Source organism: Sander lucioperca, chromosome 9 (genome assembly GCF_008315115.2).
Source record: "Sander lucioperca isolate FBNREF2018 chromosome 9, SLUC_FBN_1.2, whole genome shotgun sequence".
In the NCBI taxonomy this organism is placed as follows: Eukaryota; Metazoa; Chordata; class Actinopteri; order Perciformes; family Percidae; genus Sander; species Sander lucioperca.
In genome coordinates, this window is record NC_050181.1 from 6937031 (window position 1) to 6949035 (window position 12005).

The following is a 12005-nucleotide window of genomic DNA, read 5'->3' on the forward strand; positions in this document are numbered from 1 at the left end:
CATACAAGGGTTAAATCAGTGTAATGCAGTGATTCCTCTCAGCCCACGGCTGCTGAAAACAGATTTTTCCATCCCCTAGTAATCATACACGTCATTTCAAACAGATCCGTGCATTGCACAGGTACCATTAAAATGCACTTGCCATGACCACCAGTAACCACATGTGTCACCTAATTAACCAGGAATGAAATCTGAAGAATTATAACTTTAATAACTCATTTTGTTCATCTTTAATTTAGATTTTCATTTGCTTGTAATCATTAATTTGGACAACAGAATGTTTGTAAAACAATTACACAATATGATCCTTCCTACTGATTTATTTTAATGAGTTATTCTATTCTATCCTGTAAACACACTGAAGATCTGCCCCAAATTTTACCTTTTTAAGCCAACATTATATAACAGCAATACATTCAACATTTTACCACAGTAGTCTCTCTGGAGTCAAGAGGATGACATTACATCATGGTATTACAGTATCTGTCTGACAGTTTTTTGTTGTCTTTTGAATTTGTCTCGGATGTTATTCTGCTGCAGCCGACTCGCTCATAATGGCTTCAGCATAAAGCAACTTTTTTTATGTTCTCAATGGGATACTGCATACAGTTTACAGTATCAATCAAGTCCTAATCAATTGCCTAACACTGTCTCTATCTCTTCTATTTCCAGCCTCAGTCTTTTTTATGGATACATGTACAAACAAGTCTCAAAGTGCACACACACACACACACACACACACACACACACACACACACATAATTCCATATTTTGTATATGATTAATATAATGACTGTAATTAATCAGAGCCTTAGTGTGCGTCTGATGGGGGTATGGAGGGTTGGTGGTGTTCGGTTGAGAGTGCTTTTTAGTGCTTCTCTCTCTTTAATGATCCTAGCAGGGGACAAGAGAACGGAGAGCACACTTTACAATGTGAACCATTTCTCACATCTTCCTGGAGCCTAATGATAATGATACAGCCGTCCCTGTGCACCGGAGAGCTACCGATACATCCCGATTCATTAGTCCTTTAGGGAGAGCAAGGGAATAAAGTGAGAGAGAGAGAGGAAGAAGGGGGAGTCTGGGCTCATGATCCAAGTGCAGCTGCTGGAGAAAAGGTGTGACAGAGGATAACTGAGATTTTGTATAGTCTGTGATATCTTGCATTCTTAAATTCATAAGATCAGCGCATTAACATTGCACCTTGGGATTTCATTATCATCTCCACCAGGGCTGAAAAAAATGCCTTCTTCATGATCCCCAAGGCAGTTGATGCAAAGCTAATGTTTTATCTGTGCAACTTTTTGAAGCTGCCAAGGGTGACTCATCCATCAGATGGGGAACTGCCCTGCTTTGTTGATGTGTGCATCTGTGATTGCGTGAAAATGGAAATTTGTTTGGGTTTTTGTGTATGACCTTGAGCAGCCCTCAAGGCGGATTGAGCTGAGTTTAAGCAGAAGCAGCGTCGACAAGCCAACAGACTGAACGCAGCGATACCAGCCTGCTTCAGCGCAGTAGGGCTCTTGGCAGAGCTGAAGAGGCTGTCAATCATGACAAGAGCCATGTGGTGATTAGTCACAGTAGTCTGCTAACTCATTTGAAGGGGATTTTATTTGTTTTTCTGTCTTTTTACCAAGTGAAAAAACTATTACAAAAACTGTCCTAACAATGACTTGCAGTCCTTTTTTGCACAATTGATGTCTCAGTTGCCTCAAGGCCCTGAAACCCCTGAAACGGTTTCTAGCCTCTCTGTTCGTCTCTATCTTTGTCTCTTTGAAAGCTACAGTGGACTGAAGTTTAATCACTAAATTAATCAATGCTTTCTACCTTAATTCACCTGGCTAGTCTCATCACACAGAGCCACACAGCTGCTTAGACAGCACAAACTTTCTGCCAGCCTCAGGGCTCCAACTAACGAATACTTTAAAAGTTCATCTGTAGACTTAACTATTGATTAGTTGATTAATAAAGTTTTGTCCGGGGCAAAAACAATAAACCAAAGAACTCCTTACATTTGAGAATCTGCAACCAGAAAATGTTGATTTTTACTTTGCAACTTGATGAGATGATTCATTTTATATTAATTTATCAATCTGTTATTTGTTTTAGTCCTAGCCATTTGTGAATTGTCAAACTTGCTGTTTCATCTAAATCTGAAAAGATTATAACTGGACAGATTTGTCCTAAACGTAACTAACAATTACAAATATCTATACGCTAATGCGAGGTAGCCTAATGAAATTATAATAAATCAAACTTTTATAGATCTTTTAGGCAAGATTGTAAAATATTTTTTAAATAAGAATGGGTAAATGTTTCTGTTTTCTAAATGGCAACATCCTTTTCAGTTTCTTGTTTCATTATTGTTTAATTTAATGGAGTATCTGTAAAATAGTGTAATTAATAATATTATGCATATGTAGCAGTATTGTTCTGATATTAAAGTTTTACAGTAAAGAGCGTCTTTTTTTCTATGATTTCTAAGCAGATTTATGGACATTGGATATAACGTTATCCTCGGGAAATGTAAATCACACTGAACCTAAAAGCACGTCTATCATGACTCCGAGAAAGAGCGGCTTAAGTCACTTAATTGCCTCCATGAGCTGTGTGTCACAGCCACCACTGACCGTGTTGATAAATGGGCTGAATCAGCGGGACGAACTACTAACTTCCTGTTGTTTTTATAACACTAGTATGTACCTGTCCCAGTTTACCTCATGCAGTAGCGTTGCCTCCCCCATTTGTTCATCTTCAGTGATCATACTGAACTACATTATAGCTCTGTTAACAAAATACATAATGGAAAGTATTAAGTAAGGTCACGGCAGTACAGACTCTACAAAATCATTGAGACCTATTTACTTGTCTTATGTTTTTGTGCTTCATGATGAATGCCATTGTATTCGTGTCTTTTATAGTATAAGTTCAAATTCTTAATTTATCATATGCCCCACATCTACAGAGAAGCAGCCATTGGAAATGAAGATCTGAAGTCTCCAACCATGCTAATAAAATGTATGATATGATAAGATTTTGTCCGATCTCAGCAGCTCCATTTGCAACATCAACAAAGACACCAACTTAAGACAAGAGACAAGGATAGCTATATTTAACTTAACGTTACAAGAAGTATGTATATTAAAGAAAAAGATCACGCACAAGTAAAAACAACATGAGAATCTAAAGATAAAATAGTGTTCAATCAGGAAAGACTTCATTTAAGAGTGAAATAAGTTTAATGAACATGGTGCATAATAGGTTGATATGGTAGAGCCTTTGGCGATTAGACTCCATCGCAATGTTAGTTTATAAGGGGTATAGAGGCCGTGGATATATAGGAATATCCACCCGATGGAGTCTAGACACTGCAAATAAAGGAAGCCTGAAGCTCTGGATGGATGTAATGTGAAGCAGGGCTTCTGATGGAGAACTGGAGGTGAATGGGGTGGAGCAGGGTTGCATCGATTTAGCCTGAAATGACAACTGACAGCAGCAGATAGCACAGATATAAAATTTGAATGGAACAACGCGATAGCTCATGGAGACAGGCAAATCTGGTTGGTTTAACTAAAAGGGTAAATGCCCACATTCAGCCGATGACAATGCAGCTGATTAAGTTGAGGGAGAGAGAGAAATGTGAAGCATAGAAGTCTTTCTGAAAGAATTTACGCTGAGCTTCATTTAAAATAAGGGATAAAATATAACATAAATAAAATACAAAACGAACTGATATAATGTAGACAGTAATTGCAAATTAATAAACGGAGTGTAAACAAGAATGTAGTAATGTATATGCAAAATGAGAAGTGTGTATGTATATAAAGGGTAAATTGCAAAGGAGGAGCCACGAGACACGGCAGCCATCCTCGGCGCCATCTTACTCATGAAGGGCTTTGATATCGCACTGAATGGCAACTGAACATCATTCCTAATGCATCAAGAAGCTTAAAACATTTTGCCATAAATCAGCATATCCAACCTTGTTTTAATGAGAATTGTTTGGTGCCGTGATTTGATATGGACCTGTTGTGTTTTAAAGATTTTAGACTTTGTACTGTATCATTTTCACATTAAAGGTCCAGTGTGTAACGTGTTTAGTTGTTCATTATCAAAATCTGTGTTGCCCGTTCACAAACTTGTCCTTTTTCATGAATATTTACCACCACCATCAATTCCAAGTATTCCTTTTGGCTTGAAATTTTACATTTGCATTCGCATGAACTGGGGTAGACGCTCCATATTCACGCGCCATCTTGAAATACGTTAGCTGGTAAGGGACATACAGGACATACTGCTCCGCCTTTCGCGTTTTCACTGTCACATGATAAACTCACAGGTGCTGCTAATGCTGCTAATGGGTATCGTAGCTTCCCGGCCCCGGCAAGTTTGAAGAAGGAAACATGGAGGACCACACGTATTCAAAATCCAAATCTCAGGAACAGGAGTCTTCTTCTTCTTCGCCCAGAAAAATAAAAAGGATATTGAAAAGAGCAAGAGACCGGCTTTTCGAAGCGTGAAAGCTACCGTAGCTGTAATACGTACATTGAACTGTGTGGTGCCAGAGAGTTGATTGCGATACAGTATAATCTCACTGCTAGATGGGAGAAATTCCTACACATTGGACCTTTAAGGGTGTTGTTGATGCAGTTAGAGAAACTGTTATGGGTACAATCTACAGTACATATTATGCTTTTGTGTGTTATATTACAGTAGTTGCCATTAAAATGTTATAGTAAGGTAACATCAAAGTTAAATAGAAATGATGCCTCTTGCATTGTTTATAAGGCACCTTCTTACAACATTGCCTCTGAATTTGTATGAATATGGCTTTACTGCAATGATTCAGCCCTGTGTAAAGGAATGTTGCAAGTTTCTCACACAAAATCTATTTCTTTTAAGATGGGAGAAAAATGTGAGAGGTTCCAGAGGTAAAATTTAGAAGACAATGAGAATGAAGTGTGTTTTGATGTGTCAGTGTGTGAAAAGTGATTGAGAAGAAATCAGCCCTAGAGCATTTGTCAGCTACGCTCTTTCTCTTTCCCTTTTCTTCTCAGTAAAAGTAGTAAACTCTCTAATTAGTGGTGTGCCTCGTCTCAAAAGTTGGGATACAGAAAGTTGCTCTGTGTGGTTTTATTTTTGTCTAAAAACTGTTGAAAAAATGTGTGGTGGTCAAGCAAGCTATAAACAAGATTAACGATTATTTTCATTATCGATTAATCTAGCTCTGATTTTATTTACTAATCAATTTTATCGTTTTGTCTAAAACATGCCAGAAAATAGTGAAAAATGCTCATCACAAGTTTCCAGTGCCCAAGTTTCATCTTCAAATTACTTGTTTTATCTGACCAATAGTCCAAAACCAAAATATATTCAATTTCTAAACATAAAACGGAGAAAAGCAGCAAATACTGACGTGAGAAGCTTGAACCAAAGAATGTTTGGCAGTTTGCTTGATAAATGACTTTATTGACAAATCATTGCAGCTCTACAATAATGACATCATAATGGCACCCAGTATGAATGAGGTGCGACATGAATTACCTAAACGGAGATAAAATATTCTACCAGGATCCACTTTTCCTGACTGCAATAACAAAATTAAACGTGATGCAATGTTTAAATAGTACAATAGGCAAGTATTTTTTCCCCTAAATCTTTATTCTTATATTTAAACAAAATGTGAAATTATGATTCCTACCCAAGCCTATATGTCTTCCAGAGACCCCGATGTTACAAACACTGTAGCATGTCTATACTTTTTGTTCTCATGTGGTCCAAATTAAACTCCAAACTAAATTAAATTTTGGAGATTGATTTGAAAATGAACGTGTGTATGTTTACATGTCTGGGTGGCCTGCAAGTATTTCCCATACAGCAATGTCTTAGCCCAATTTTGACAGTATTAGCATGGCAAAAATTTTAATTGAGTTGGAATTACACAGCTCGGAAGCTCATAAAGCTTTCTTTCATTACAGCACGTGAACATAATCCAGTAATATTTTCACAAAAGACAACAATTTAGGTTTATAGGTGTTGTCTTAAAAACACAATTTTCCACAGAATTGTATTGTAGCTGCTGTCTTTAATCTTAACATATCATATATTTTTTGTATATGATAAGCTGCGACTGTATCACATCATGACATCAATTTTCATTTTGTTTGCAGATATCAACATGGCAGGAGAGCCAAAACCATACCGGCCTAAATTGGGCTCCAAGAGGCCTCTCTCGTCCCTCTACAGGTCTGTGTGAAACACGTGTGTCTAGTTTTCCTCTATCAGTCGGATATTGCTTTGGTGACCTAGTTTTCCCGACGTACTTGTATTCTGCTGTCTGGTACATCTGGGGGAACAGAATATTCCCTAACTGTGCTATTAATGTCTGTTGTTATTACACACTCGCTCATTCTTGACATTTTAGTTCCTTGTTGGTAGCAAAGAAAAACCAGTGAACAAGAAGTGAAATGGCTGTCATCTTAACAGGCTAAAAGGAATACAAAATAGCTGTTCATTAAGGCTTTTAAAGGGATAGTTTGACAAAATCCACCCACCAGCACATCTAAAGCTCATTAATTAACATGTTACATGTTTTATCAGGACAAAAACTGAATATATAAATGAAATATGATTTCCTGAAGTCACAGATCCAGGCTTGCGGATTCTTCGTTTTCACTATTTATACTAATCTAAGCTTATCAGCTGTTAGCTGCTTTATATTTAAAGCAAAATACACTTACTCACTTTCTGGCATAGAGTTAGAAGAGAAGATTGATGCCACTCTCATATCTGTACAGTACATATAAAGCCACAACATTCAGCTAGTTACCTTAACTTAGCACAAAGACAAGGAACAGGGGGAAACAGCTAGTCTGGCTCTCTCTCAAGGTAACAACATTTACTTACCAGCACCTCTAAAGCTCACTAATGAACACGTTATATCTCTTTTTTTAAATCTGTACAAAAACAATGGCGGAGATAGATACTGCTGGACCAAGTCTCTCCGCAACCTGCCTGAAGTCACCTACAACGATGTGGTTCGGATTGAAAACATTTTGAAAACGGCAAAAAAGGCAAAAGGTACAAGACCGTGTACAGAAACAATCATAGACTTCAATGGTAGAAGCTCGCTCTAGCTGTTCGCGGTTTCGAGGGTACGGTAAACATTTCTATGGTAACAGCGAGTTGGGCCAATCGGAGACGTTGCTGTTACTCTTAGGATTGTGGGTAGTGTAGTTTTTCTCCATAAAATCGCGGATAAAACATGTTTTTCTTAAAACAAGGTTGATTTCATACGGACTTCTAGCTTCTACAGGAGCAGAAACTTTCGTTTCACAACCACGTAGCTCAGGGTCAGTCTACCTCGGATGGTTTAGACATTATGGCTGATAATCTAAATCCTTATGGAGAAAGGCTGTTGACCGGAAGTGTTCCAGACCTTTAGAGGTGTTGGTAGGCAACTCTTTTTACCGTTCAACCGTTTTTTACCCGTTTCAAGTCTTTATTCTGAGCTAAGCTAACAGGCTGCTGGCCGTAGCCTTATAATTGCAGTACACATATTGGAGTGGTATCGATCTTGTCTTCTAACTTTCGGAAGTAAATAAGTGTACTTCCTAAACTGAACTGAAACTGAATTGAATTGTTTTGATAATAAAGCACAGAGCAGATTATTCAGTTTAGATGTGTGTACCTCCCATGTTTTTATTTACGTCTCAATCTTGCCTGTTAGTGTCTTAAGTCTTTGTGTCAGGATTTTGTTTCTTCCCTGAACACACACACACACACACACACACACACACACACACACTTAACACTAACAGAAAAGTAAAAGCAGTCTGTTTCATTTTCACAGTGGCTACGAGTTTGACTATGACTACTACAGAGACGATTTCTACAGCAGGTATGTAAAAAGGATTATCTGGCGGTTAATAACAGCACGGTCTTTCTGTAATTTGACATTTTTAACTCTTAATATCATTTTTTCAAGTCCCTTTTTTCCTTACATTTTGCCCTTCAGTATTCACCCTCTTTTCTCCCTATTTCAGAGTTAGCTACGTAGATTAAGATGAGTTTTGAGAAGAATAGCCCCATTTCCATCTGAGGCAAAGTAACTATATTATCACAGGCATAATGAATGTCATATTGGGAAGGTTTTTATTCCTCTCCGTTGGGCGTACTAATGATGGTTTTATCCGCATAGGCGAGTGCTGAATGTCAGATAGTCCCCAGGCTGGTAATTTGCGCTGGCAAGCCAGAGAATGTATCTTCCTTCTGACATTTTCATTGGTTTGTTTACTTCCTCTACTTTGCAATATATATAATAGAGAGTTGAATCCTTCAGCTTTGAGTCATTATTGCTATTTTGGCAATTTGATGCATCCTAGGCAACGGGGAACAGGATTTGATTGAATGGCCGTGGCGTTGTTCAATATGTACCTCCATCATTCAAACATCTTTTGCAGCATGTCTATTAGGCGCTTTGTAAGTGTTTCTTGTTGCTCAATAACATCTACAGACAGCAGGTCATTTCGGAAAAAAATACTGGCTTGATGACACACTTTGCTGTTCAATGCCCAAGAAAGAAGAAGAAAATAGTTTTTCTGCATTGTAATAACTTTTGTAACATTTCTATTGTTACTAAGATTGCTGCAAATTTTATTTTTCATGTGTCTTCAGACTCTTTGAGTACCACGGTCGTGTTGTTCCCGCGACTCGTGCTGTGATCCCCATCAAACGTTCGCGGCTAGTCGTCCCGTCCACACGCAGAGCCAAATCCTCCCTTCCAGTAAGGGCCTGCTCCTCCTCCTCCTCCTCTTCTTCCTCCTCCCGAACGCTCAAGGTCGGCTCCATCACAGACCCTAAACGTATGTCCCTTTTTTCTCCTCTAATTCACTTTTTTCCTGCTCTGTTTAAAGGCACATTCCAGTTTATGGCAACTTGGGTCTTCTTTTTGTAGGTTTGTCTATCATTTCTGGGTTGTGATAAGAAGTCATTGATTGAGATCTGGACACATGGCAAAATTGCTTTAGTAGCAGGGCAAAAAACATGAGCAGTTAGACATCATGATCAGACGGGCTTAGGGCTGCAACTAATGATTATTTATTTTTATTAATCTGCTGATTATTTTCTCGATTCATTGATCAATCATTTGGTCTGTAAAATGTCTGGGAATAGTGAAAATATCTAAAACCTAAACAGTTGGTCACCTGAGTCCAACGTTAAGTCTTCATATGTCTTGTTTTGTCCAACTACATAACCCCCAAAAAAGATTTTAGTTTGCCGTCATGGGAGACAAAAAAGCAGCAAATCTTCACATTTTAGAAGCTGGAACAAGTGAATCTTTGGCATTTTTTCTTGAAATACGACCTAGACTATTAAACAGTTAACAAAATTGTTGCTGCCTAATTGTCTGTTGATCAGTGACTCGACTAATTGTTTCAGCTCGAGACAGGTTGTAAAAGCCAACATAACACAGGTGAGCTACCTGAAATGTCGGTAATAATCCCTTATTACACATGACAAATTTGAAAGGTTGAACCAGGAAGAGTGTAAACAATGATGGGTGTTTATAAACAGAGAGTTTGGTAATAGTTTTACTCAGAGCCATAGAGATAGTAAGAGTTGCGACACTCGTTGATCTCGCTAGCGGGGTGGTCACGTGGTTCATGTAAGCCTGTATAGTTCCAAACACACGCAGCGCTGTCATGTTCTACTATTGGACTGACAGCAGCGATTGCTATATTGAATGGTAAATATAAATAAAAACACATACCCATGTACTTGTTTGATTGTTATTGCATATTTGTAAATGCCAGTTTTACATTTGGAGTGGTAGGGTGACAACTGAAAGCTATGTATAGATACGTTTTTAAGTTTTGGAGGGAAAGCTTCACGTCCGTGTTAGCATGAGTAGCACTAGGCTACTGTCTTGTATTGTCCTTCGTGTCACGGGGCTTGTTTAGTTTATTTACATTTTGTATTAGCCTGTCCAAACGCGTTCATTCTGATATGTCTGGGACCCCCCCCCCGTGCCAGTTCACGTTAAATGACATCACATAGTATGCGAGGGTCACCGGGGGACCCGAAGCTCAACGCCAGGCCAATGCAAAAACGTGAAAAATAAACTAAGTCCTGGGGACCCGAAGGACAACACAAGGGTTAACCTTAACCTTACTACATCTTTTTTTAAATCAAAGATGATTCAAGATGTTCTTTTTTGCACATCTGGACCATTTTCCTTGATTTTGCTTGTAATTCCGATTCACTTACCTGTGGTCAGAGCGATTGAGAAAGCAGAGTAGCAACAGTCCATTCAGCATTTAGTGTCCAGCCCACTTTTTCTGATGAGGCAGGAGTTGACCACACAACCATTATCATTTTAAGACTAAGCCATACACAAAGTATCACATATATTAAAGAATAACAACTCATTACACTTGGATGAATAAATGAAATGTATTTTTTTTAATTGAACAATGAGTGACACAACAAGAACAAGTACAGAAAAAAGGAATACAGTGGGGAAAGGAGACAATTAAAAAAAAAAAAAAAACAATACAAATAAGATTTACCGCTGGCACCACTGGTTATAAAACCCTTCAGCAAATGCAGATTCTACTGCCTAACCGCACGCTGCAAAGGAGGATGCAGCATGTAAAGCTGGAGCCAGGAGTTTTGGGGGTTAGTGTTTGTGATGCTGAGTGTTTAATAAAACAAATCCTCTCCACATATATCAGGCTGAGGTTTGTGGAATAAAAAACAAGTGGGAAATAGCATGAATAAATACAAAGTAGAGCCAAGGGGTATCAATAAATAAAACAAAGTTAGTCATGAGTGGAAAAAGAACAACAAATGTGTGAACAGGTGTGCTGTGTATCTTACTTGAAAAACAAGAACAAAGTGAAGGAACGGGGGAATAATATAAGTGATTAATTAACAAAAAAAAATCCTCCACATATATCAGGCTGAGCTTAAGGATCCAAGCAAAGTACAGAGATTAAAACAGAAATACTGACACTGTCAAATATAAACATGTGATGACAATCAAAGTGCATCAGGGCTGAGAGGAAGGTAAACAACCGTGATAAGGGGTACCTTGGCAGCAAGAGTCAGACTAAGAAGGCAATTTCAACACAGCAGACTTCCTCAACTAAGGTCATAACATCTAGTCCACTGCCAAACACCTTACTGGTTGCCATGGATGTCTTTGGCCTCTCCATCCCCGGCACACCGTCTGCAGCCTCCAGTTGCCTCATATTTCAGCAGCCGTCGCCAGCACCAGCTAGGGCTGCTCGAATATGGAAAGAAATATGATCATAATTATTTCGGTCAATATTGAAATCAAGATAATTTAACACGATTACTCGCTGACTTCTGGAAAGATGTTGCAATTATTTAACTTAAACAGTGGAACACGTTAAATAAATCAACAGTAAAAAAAAAAAAAAAACACAACTGTGAAATTTGCCTTAATACTTTTTCATATTTAAACTTATGTCATTGTCATGTCACTTACTGATATTTTTTGTGTGGAATAATTTGTATTCATACATGTAATCCAACAGCCCTTTCAAGGGTATAATTAAACAAACGCAACCTTATTTCTAGACACACAGTACTCAGCTGACTAGCTAACACCATCAGGTTCAGCAGATAAAACCTAAATAAAATCCGTCCTTAATCAACTTTAATGATCCTAGTAATCCAACATCAATAACTAACTAAATAAAAGTTGTCAGAGATTCACTACTGAACTTCGTAATTGTTGGTGTAGCGATACCTTCACAGCTGGCGAAGTCAGGCTAACAAACGAGCTAACAAACTAGCAGGCAATCGGTCGGCTACCAAGATAAAAATATATATAATTACGCTGTGCACACATACAAATAAATATCTGTCATATGCATCATAAAGGGCCTCTGATACAATATAGACAGTTGACAATTCAAAAGAGGTAGCTATTTAATCAACTTACCTCAGAAGTTACTCCACGGCCAGCAATGAAA

General features: G+C 38.2%; 1 protein-coding gene across 6 annotated transcripts in view; it reads left to right on the forward strand.

Annotated features, from left to right (window-relative positions):
- Positions 1–12005, forward strand: part of LOC116045930 (RNA-binding Raly-like protein) — a 53100-nt gene that overhangs the window by 34501 nt on the left and 6594 nt on the right. For all 6 annotated transcript variants that reach the window (XM_036005413.1, XM_036005416.1, XM_031293951.2 and 3 more), the window contains 3 exons: positions 6171–6246; positions 7853–7900; positions 8677–8864. In XM_036005413.1, the coding sequence (XP_035861306.1) occupies positions 6171–6246; positions 7853–7900; positions 8677–8864 (312 nt within the window). The remainder of the gene's footprint in view (positions 1–6170; positions 6247–7852; positions 7901–8676; positions 8865–12005) is intronic.